Source organism: Anolis sagrei, chromosome 3, assembly GCF_037176765.1.
Source record: "Anolis sagrei isolate rAnoSag1 chromosome 3, rAnoSag1.mat, whole genome shotgun sequence".
Classification (NCBI taxonomy): domain Eukaryota; kingdom Metazoa; phylum Chordata; class Lepidosauria; order Squamata; family Dactyloidae; genus Anolis; species Anolis sagrei.
The window spans coordinates 88,891,097-88,901,801 of record NC_090023.1 but is presented as its reverse complement, the minus strand read 5'-3'; the positions used below and the strand labels follow the sequence as shown (position 1 = coordinate 88,901,801).

General features: G+C 38.4%; 1 protein-coding gene across 2 annotated transcripts in view; it reads right to left on the bottom strand.

Annotated features, from left to right (window-relative positions):
* MAP3K15 (mitogen-activated protein kinase kinase kinase 15) overlaps positions 1-10,705 on the bottom strand; it is an 88,775-nt gene that overhangs the window by 979 nt on the left and 77,091 nt on the right. For both annotated transcript variants that reach the window (XM_060770068.2, XM_060770069.2), the window contains 6 exons: positions 5,974-6,159; positions 5,310-5,415; positions 1,345-1,558; positions 495-607; positions 246-343; positions 89-165 (listed from right to left, as the gene is read on the bottom strand). In XM_060770068.2, the coding sequence (XP_060626051.2) occupies positions 89-165; positions 246-343; positions 495-607; positions 1,345-1,558; positions 5,310-5,415; positions 5,974-6,159 (794 nt within the window). The remainder of the gene's footprint in view (positions 1-88; positions 166-245; positions 344-494; positions 608-1,344; positions 1,559-5,309; positions 5,416-5,973; positions 6,160-10,705) is intronic.

The following is a 10,705-nucleotide window of genomic DNA, read 5'->3' as shown; positions in this document are numbered from 1 at the left end:
GTAGAAAAGGAACGTAATAATAATTTTAGTTTCAAAGTATATTGGAAAGCACCAACTTCTATAGTTATGCATGCAATAATTTTCTTACCGAAGTCTGAGGAATCTTAAATCATCCCTTGTAATATGGTTTAGAACATCACTGAGTGTATAATCTTCTTGAAGAAACTGAAAAACAAATCATTTCAGCTTTTTAAAATACTATCCAGAGAATAGTATCTGTGAGTTTTTCATCTATTTAATAATACCTTATCAATTGCTTCTGAATCAGCACTTTGTTCTTTTAACCATTCAATAAGTTCTTCGTCTACACTGTGGTCAAGAGAAGAAGGGGGTGGCTTCAGTCCTGAAACAATCCAATAAATAATTCCATTATAAAAAACCATACTATCTAAGCATCCTGTTTTCTTTTACCTCCTAAAACAAATAGAAGTCAAGGCATATTGCTTTGACTTCACAACCCAAAAATAAATATAAAGCACCTTTTTCATACCTACCAGTGGTTTTCAACTGTAACTGAAGGAGATGCAAGTCCTGAATTTTTTGGTCCAATGTTTGCCGTAAGAGTGTCTGATATTCGGCCTCTTTTTGTACCAGGCTTTCCAAGAGTCTGTACAATAAAACAGAGGTCAGTGTTGTATCTGATGGACTTTTTCCTTCTAGAAATCCTTATACTATAGATAGATATGATCCCTGTTTCAAATCATGTATCTCATGAATGTGCAATCGGGAATTAAATGCTTATAGTTCTCCCTACATATCCCTACCTTAGAAGCTATGTGTGGGCCATGAAGTCCACCAGTTTCCACTAATCTAGAGCAGCTGCTGCAATCGACAGGTCATTGTCTGCTCTATGCCACTCCTGAAAATGTTCAACATCTCTACCTAGTCTTGGCCTACCTAAAATGTTTAGGATTTATTTTTAATTTTACTTTTTAAACTTGCTGCTTCACTAGTAATTGGAAACTCATGTGTTCAAGCTTTCATAGCAGAGGCCAATTTCTATACAAAGTGCTATTTGTCATATAACCAGAGGTTTCTCTGCATGTCTCTAATGTGTCAACTCCTAAGGCTAAAAGAAAGGTTACAGTGCTAAGATGTAAATATTCAGAAGGGCAGAAGAAGTAATGCCAATGATAAATTAATATTGAATAAACAAACTAACTTAATGACAAATAACAACAAGCTAAGCAGCCACAATGCTTGGTAGTTTTGTAATTCCAGCTCCCAAGCAGTGCAAGCTCATCTGGTTGTAGCATACATATAAGAAAGACAGGAAAATCGATTAATAGTATTTCGAGCATAATTAAAATGCATATACAGACAAATTATGGGAGACCTGTTTACCTAATGGTTTCATGCTTCAGCTTGCTTAACTGCAAGCTGAGCTGCTGTTGAGTATCAAGAGGTGCAGAAGAAGGGGGCAGGGATGCTCCAGGTGCTACAACTGGTTCATGTTTTTTTTGCTCTGCTTCTGCTTGGTGGAAATCCTCCTCCACATCATCGGCATCTTTATCAACTCCTTCCGTTTCCGATGCTGGTTCAAAGTGAGCTTGGAGTTCTATGCAAAGGAGAATCACAAAGATTATGCTTTTACTATCATGCACCTTGCACCAAAACAGTGTTTTCTTTCTTGGTACCTCTATCTATATATTTTAAAATATTTGCAATGGCTTCCAAAATAACTACTGCACACTTTTCTCCACATTCTGCTAAAAAGTGAAATTGTTCATCTAAAGAATTAATGACAGCACCTGGTGGATGGTGATTTATGTAAAGAAGACATGGAAGGGTGGACTCTTCTCAAGCTCAACAAAATAAAATATTGAGTGATCTGATTGTAAACAGTAGGCCTGGGTAACAACGCAAAAATTTGTTTCTAAAATCGATTCATTTTTGGGGGGTTTTTGCATTTCGTTATTTAAAAGAATTACAAAATTTTCCTTTAAAAAAGTTCGGTATTTACGAAATTTCGTTAATATTAACGAATTGATTCGTTAAGATGGCGGCATGCGCAAATCACTTCCGAAACTTCGTTATTGATGCGGGGTCGATTCGTTAAGGTGGTAACGAATCGATTCGTTAAAATGGCGGACGCGATTTGCGCATGCGCAAAAATGACTTCCTAATTTCGTTATTAAATACAAATCGATTTTTTATTAATATAACGAATCGATTCGTTAAAATGGCGGATGCGATTGCGCAATGCTAAATGCTCTATAAACAAAATCATTTCATAAAATAAATCAAAAAAATCAAATAGAACAAGATATTAAGATAAAGATATTAAATAAAAAAGTAATAAGATAAAGTAGCCAAAACTGAGTCAATAATGAAAAAAACAATAATATAATAATAAAATTTAAATAAATAAAATATAAATAATAATAAATAATAATTTATAAATAATAAGAAATATAATAAATAATATAAAATTATATAATATATACAATATAAAATAAAATTATATAATATAATAATATATTATTATATATATTATATAAATGAAATAAATAATAATATAAATATTTAAATAAAATATAATTAAATTTACAAAATATTTATAAAATATAATTATAAATAATAATAAAAATAATATATAAAATTAAATTATAAATTATTAATATATAAAAAATAATGTTATTATAAAAACTTAGAAAGTAAATATAAGAAATAAATAAAGAAAAAGTAACAAAAAGTAACCAAAATTGCACTTTGAAAAATCTCTGAAAATTATCTGGGAAGTATTACATACTAAGGACCGCACTGGAACTACACAAATAATGAGCGAGCACTGTCTTATAGCACTTTGTGTTGGCCAAAGGAGCGCACTGGAACTACACAAATAATGAGCGAGCACTGTCTTATAGCACTTTGTGTTGGCCAAAGGAGCGCACTGGAACTACACAAATAATGAGCGAGCACTGTATTATAGCACTTTGTGTTGGCAAAAGGAGCGCACTGGAACTACACAAATAATGAGCGAGCACTGTCTTATAGCACTTTGTGTTGGCAAAAGGAGCGCACTGGAACTACACAAATAATGAGCGAGCACTGTCTTATAGCACTTTGTGTTGGCAAAAGGAGCGCACTGGAACTACACAAATAATGAGCGAGCACTGTATTATAGCACTTTGTGTTGGCAAAAGGAGCGCACTGGAACTACACAAATAATGAGCGAGCACTGTCTTATAGCACTTTCTGTTGGCAAAAGGACCGCACTGGTTGGAACTACACAAATGAAATGCTTGCCCTGTTGTGGAGCGAACACAGCCACAGGACAGGGACAAACGCACACGCAGGCACACAAGTTTCTTTTCTTTTTTTAGAATATTTTTTGAATTTTTTGAAGAATAAAAATATATTTTTCAGAAATATTTAAAAATGGAAAAATAGGGCGAAAACAGGGCAAAGCCTCCCCGCTGCTCCCAGCCCAGGGAATGAATGCAAGCAATGAATGAATGCAAGCAAGCCAAGCCTCCCTCCCGAACCTCCCGTCTCCTCGCCTTCCCCAGCAATGAGCAATGCGGCCACGCGGAGCCGCTTTTAAAGGGCAGCCCGCCCAATCACAATGAGCCACGGTGCTTGGGAGCACCGGATTGGCTCCCGGCGCACCCAGCATCCTCCATCCCTAAAACATCATTTCCGAAACGGGCGGAAGCTCGTAAAAAAGATGGAGGATGCCGTTTCAATATTTAAAAACACTTCCGGGTTTGAAAATAAGTTTTGTAATCGTTTTGTAATTGTTAAAAATAACGAATATTTAACGAATTACAAAATTAACGAACGAAACCGCCCAGGCCTAGTAAACAGACTGTTAACATGTAGCTTTCCCCACAACCATGGTCACCGGAATAGAAAACAGAAGGGAATACAAGCAGTCCCCAACTTACAAACAAGATAGGTTATGTTGGTTTGTTTTTAAGTTGAAGTTGTTTGTAAGTCAGAATAGGTACATTTTAAGTGTTACTCCAGCCTATCATCTGTCTGTCTGTCTGCCTATTGTTTTAGCTTTGGATAGCATAGGTGGTGTTTGTTTTGTTGTCTGTTCAGAAGATTTCACTGCACTTTCTGTTCCTGTGTATTTGGATTTTGAAAAAAAAAACTGGCTTGTGGAAACAAGGATTGATGATAAAGCTTCAGAAGAGACACATTTTCCCCATGACCTCTTTTCCAGAAGTGAATTTCCCTTCTTAGGAAGGTAGATTTCTGTCACTTCCTGTTGTTTCACCCCTTTTCTTAACCATTCGTTGTTTGCTTAAATACACTGCATTTCCTTTTATAGATTAAAGTGAGCAGCATAGATGTAAACATTACATGTATTTTAAAGCTAAACAAGCAGGCCAACCAAGCAGCCTATCAGATTTCAGAGTGATAAGAATAGTTTACTGACAGCAACATGACTTCTCCTCTGTCCAGTATGGCAAGGGCTGTCAGCAGCATTGGCACATAGATTTCACAGTGGTGTCACCATCTAGTTCTTTCCTTATTACCCAGGTCAGCAGGGATTCTAAAGTTTTAAGAATTAGAGGACAGGCACAATGCAGTTTTAAAACTGTTATCTTAGAGCAGAGGTTCCTAGCGTTTGGTCCTCCAGGTTTTGGACTTCAGTCTGCCAAGCTGGCTGGGGATGAAGTCCCAAACACCTGGAGGACAAAAGTTTGGGAACCACTATCTTAGCATACCTAAGCTTTAAGGGCTGTTTGCTCTTAGGAAGCCCACCTCCGACATATCAGTATCAGTCTGAGAACACATAAACTCTCTCGTTTCTTCATTTCAAGCCCCCAATGGCACAATGGGTTAAACCCCTGTGCCCGCAGGACTGAAGACTGATAGGTCACAGGTTTGAATCCAGGGAGAGTGTGGATGAGCCCCCTCTGTCAGCTCCAGTTCTTCATGCGGGGACATGAGAGAAGCCTCCCATAAGGATGGTAAAACGTCAAAAACATCCGAGCGTCTCCTGGGCAACATCCTTGCAGACAGCCAATTCTCTCACACCAGAAGTGACTTGCAGTTTCTCAAGTCACTCCTGACACGAAAAAAGAAATTCAAGACTGACCAAACACAGGGATGTAATAGCATTACTTATATCCAATGGAGGCTCCCTGGAAGGAGGCAAGGCTAGGGGAAAAAATAAAGCAAATAGCCTCCTCTACCTACAGATATTCAGGCTCAACCCTTTTAAAAATGAATCCCTTCACAACATATACTAACAATTGTCTTGTAAAACAGTTGCGTGTCTTGTCCCACCATTCCATGCATACCATATTTAACCATAACACTGAACTGTTCATTATTTTACTTTGACTTACCCGGAATAAGAATAGTGACAGCAGCTTGAACGGCACGTCGTATTATATTATCCATAGCAAACATCCAATGAGGCCTGATCAAATGGTTTCTTAATACTTTGTTCACCTGTAAGGAAAAATCAGACAGATTTGGATCAATCGTGATTTTCCATAGCTGGTAAATAGTACAGTATACAATTCTGTATTTCTCAATTTTCTAAGAAATACTATCGTTATTTACAGTGACATCACAGCACAGGCAAAGAAGACTGAATAATATATTTATATCAGAAATGCAGAAGAACCAGAGTCTTCCTTTCCTTTAGGTCTATACTGGATTTTGTTACATAGTACTGATATAACTCATTTTTGTGCTTTGGTGGGAATAAATCGTGTCTGGAGATTTGATTTTATCCATTCTGCCAGGTAACTTTGATTTTCTGCTATGAAAATGATGAGTGATGGGATTGCCAGGCAAGTCAGCAGCACTGCATGATGATCTCCTGTTCTGTTTTTTTCCTCCCCTGCCAACACTGAAATGTTGGTGTTACTTCACTGAACAGCAGCCAATTATTTAAAAAAGCATTCTCTAGCTCTAGAGTAGTGAATGATCCAGAGGAAGACTACTTCACAGGACTAAAACACATGTCTTTTCAACATTATAAAAATCCTTTATAGAACATACTGCATCTTGAAATCCAAACAACACTAGATGAATCTGATTGATGGAAGTACTGTCAAAATCAAGGTCCACTTTCAATTTGGATATTGTTGATGCCATCACTCTGGGTTCAGGAGAGCGTATGAAATCCCTCAGAATTCCAATTATCTGCTTGATGTGAGCAACTGAAAGATGGAGTTCTTCGGAGCTCTAGGGGGGAAAAGACACATGTGAAAAATTAAAAACAAGACAACCGTACATGAGTGAACCATATATTCCATGGATATAGTGCCAGTACCACCTACTTAGTTAACAAGATGACTAATTATTAATTACCACTATTTGGTCACAATTGTGACTATTTCCACATCTGCACGTGCCCCCTCCCCCATCCCCAAACTTCTTAATCAACCACCAGCTACATGGGTAGAAAAGCACAGTTTAAAAACACTTCTGTTAGAAGAGGTTATTTGAAGTATGCAGAGTCATCATCATGGTTGAGTATGATTGCCTTCTAAGTGTAGGGTCTTGGTGGTGCTCCGTAGCTAAGTAGTTATTATACAACACTAGCTAAGAACCTCTGCTTATCAGACAACCAGTAAACTTGAATCCCAGCATTGCGCCAAACTATCTGGAAACAGGGTATTTTACTTTTTACTCTTTGGAATCTCTTTGGTCATTTTTAATTTAAAGGAAGAGCTTTGTATATTTCGGCTTCCCAGACACCACCAGGTTCCTCAGATAAATCTCGAGCAGTGAAATCCTTCAAAACGTGGTCATTCTCAGGACAAAATTCAGTATTAGCTTCCTATTAATTGCAGTCAAGTTTGAAAGCTAGTTTTGGAAACATGTCTATTTTCCTTCCAAAGATTTTTCTACCAGTTTGAAATCTGGCCCGCCCTTTGTGTTTGATTTTTATTATGTTGTTTTGCACTGTTCATTTTATTTTGTTACTTCATGTATTTTGTTGTGATGTAATTTTTTTGTTTTTTTAGGTTTAACTGTGCTGTATTACTTTCGGACTTGGCCTCATGTTAGCCGCCCCAAGTCCCCTTCGGGGAGATGGTGGCGGGGTATATTATTATATAATATACTATATTATTATTATTATTATTATTATTATTATTATTATTATCGGGTTAGCCCTCATTACTCACTAAAATACCTGCCAAAAAGAATAGACAGTGTGGATGCAAAGATGACAACAACTGGCATAATCCAAGAAACTACATTAATGCTTCTTATCAATCTAGAACAGAGGTCCTCAAACTTTTTGAACAGAGGGCCAGGTCACGGTCCCTCAAACTATTGGAGGGCCGGATTATAATTTGAAAAAACCATGAATCATTTCCTATGCACATTGCACATATCTTATTTGTAGTGCAAAAAACAATATAATAATTAAAATGAAGAACATTTTTAACAAAAATTGGTGGAGGCTCCTTCTTTGGAAGCTTTTAAACAGAAGCTGGATAGCCATCTGTCAGGGGTGCTTTGAATGCAATTTTCCTGCTTCTTGGCAGGGGCTTGGACTGGATGGCCCATGGGGTCTCTTCCAATTCTATGAAATATAAATTTATTAGTATTTCAATGGGAAGTGTGGCATGCTTTTGGCTGATGAGATAGGATTGTTGTCATTGTTGTTGTGTGCTTTCAAGTCATTTCAGACTTAGGTTGACCTTGAGCGAGGGCCAGGTAAATGACCTTGGAGGGCCGTATCCAGCCCTTGGGCCTTAGTTTGAGGACCCCTGATCTAGAAGAACCCTAATCACAGGGTTTTTTTTTTTCTTTCAAACTTTTCTGGAAGACTTCTTTGCCATTTTGTCAGCTCGTGGTATGAACAACAGATGGCAGTCTTCCATTAAGCATGTCACAACTACTTTGATTCATGGATTAAATCAACCAAGAAGTAAATAGGCAGAGTAGAAGCGAAATTCAACAATTATGCAATCAAGCTCCAAGACTAAGTTTCAAGCAAAGTGTTTAAATTCATTTCAATTTCTTTGGTGTGGCTCGAACTGAACATGATGCCTTCCCACGTAAGAGCACCACCGTATTAAGCCTTTTAAAACAACTCAGAATTTCAGAGTTCCTAATATCAGAAAAGAGTATGGACAAAACAGAAATACATTCTATAGGCCAGGAGAATTAAAAGCTTATTTTGGGAATATTGGGGAAGCAGCTAATTGTTAAAATGTTGGTGTTACTAAGGAATGACATTCTCTGAAATCTGAGGAATTGATGTCTTAGAGCTGAAAATTGGCACACATAAATATTTAGTGCTCCTCCTCAACAATTTCCCTCACCAATGTAGCTTACAACATGAAAAATGTCCCAGAGAATAGAGGACAAATGTGGAGGAACTTCTATTCACAATATTGTAGCAAAGTGAAGAAACAAAGAACAACTGCCATCCTGTTATGATGTTATGAATTAGACTTCCAACCCCACTTACAGCTATGATCTTGGTATCATTGCTATGAAACCCATATTGAAAACAAGTCACCCCTCCCATACAACAGAATTCTGCAGCACTGGTGAGCACGATGCTACAGAAGGACATTTCATGACCTCCCCCAGAAGTGAATGAGGAACAGAAGAAGGGAGCTGTTGCAACTCTTCCCTATCCCATCTCTCGCATGATTAGGAGGCTGGTCATGTCACCTTGCAGTCCCCTGCTCACCAGAAGCACAGGACCTCAGGACAGCTCACTGGATATTAAAGTGGGGTTTAGGGATCATAGAAGGCAAGCCTCTGATTAAGGATCCAATACAGTCAATCCTACATATCCATTAATTCTGTAATCCATTGATATGTAGGACTGAAAATATTTTTTTAAAAAAAAATCAAACCTTCACTTTCCTGTTTTGCTATACCATTGTACAATGGGACCTGAGCATCCAAGGATTGTCATGTCTTCACGGGGTCCTGGAACAAACTCTAGCAGATACCAAGGGCTCACTGTATATTGCAAGAACTGGGAAACATGCATAATCCAAACTTAATGTATTGATGCATTATCGATTTTCATGGCCAGAATCACTGGGTTGTTGTAGGTTTTTCGGGCTATATAGCCATGTTTTAGAAGCATTCTCTCCTGACGTTTTGCCTGCATCTATGGCAGGCATCCTCAGAGGTTGTGAGGTCACCTACAACAACCCAGTTTCTGAGTATTTAACAAAAATCAGGAGCTGTAGTGGCACAATGGCTTAAACCCTTGTGCAGGCTGAACTGCTGAAGGTCAGCGGTTCGAATCTACGAGACAAGGTGAGCTCCTGTTTGTCAGCTCCAGCTTCCCACATGGGACATGACAGTAGTCTCCCACAGGCGTTTCCCTGGGCAATGTCTCTGCAGACAGTCAATTTTCTCACATCAGAAGTGACTTGCAGTTTCTCAAGGCGCTTCTGACACAATAAAAAAATTAACACAAGCATTTAATAATGCCGTTTGGTTTTACTAGCTGTAAGAAGAACTGCTGTGGCAAAACCACAGAAAGCCTTGACTGTTAATAAGACTCACTAGGGCATATGCAACAGTTATTTGGTATTAAAACCGAGCCTTTACATAAGTGTCTCACTTCCCCTTTCATTTTACATAGCACGCAGCATCCAGAGGGAACACTTGAGAACAACAGCAGGATGACATATTGACAGGGAAAAGTAGGAACAATAACAAAGAAGAAAAAGGTTGTCATCACAGGGCTCCAATTGGCAATCACACAAGACATCTCTGCTGCTGTGGCTGCATTTGGGGACTGCTCATATCCTGTGTTTGCCATGATCCTTTTTAATTAATCATATCAGGTATTGACTTCTTCCTGCTTCTTATATAGTCTCTTGCAGAAAGCTATTGGCACTGGGAATGGAAACAGCCTGTTACCATTAGACATTTATGTAGCTAGAAACACTAGCAAATGCTGCTTTCATTTGATTTCCAATGATCCTACTTGAGTTTTTGTTCCACAATGAATTACTTGGCTCATATTTTTCTATAAAAAAAAGTTATATTCTGTCTTACATTTGAATACCTCTCAACCAGTGGTTCCCAAACTTTTTTTGACCAAGAACCACTTGACTTGGGACCACTCACATTATTACCAAAAGGGTTACAAATCAGTTGTTGGTTAACTTTAAATTTGGTTTGGGTATTTGAGGTGCCGATTCAGAAAATTATAATGGATAGACCACATCAGCTCTAGTTCCTGATACAGAACATATGCCATCCAGTAGTCACCATCTGATCACCCACAGAAAACCATACTTAATAATCTGGAGCTGATGTGTTCTCTATCCAATGCAATTTTCTGAATCAGCACCCCAAATAACCCCAGGAACAGGCCTAAAAATGAAGACATAAAGGCTCTCCCACTTCCAGGTGTCACATGGAGAGGCACCTCCCTCCACTCAGAAGGAGGGAGAAGGAGTAGAAGCTGCAGTCAGGAGCCTTGTTGTCATGCCTTTTGTGGGTAGTCAGCCTCTCCCCTCCTAACATCTCTATTGCCTCAGCACTATAAGAGAGTTTCACGAGACCAGTCGCTCTCGTTGCAATGGTGTACTGGCAGTGAGTCCGCGGACCATATTTCAGTTGTTGGGGACCACTGGTACTCAATGGACCATAGGCTGGGAACCACTGCTCTAGAACCATCTGAATGGTCAGAAATGCCCCGGCTATGCATAATCTTATTTATGTTTATGTCTATGGGTAAAGAAGTCAATGCTGCTTCATTCACATATATGTGTGGCGTCTCCAAATGTAG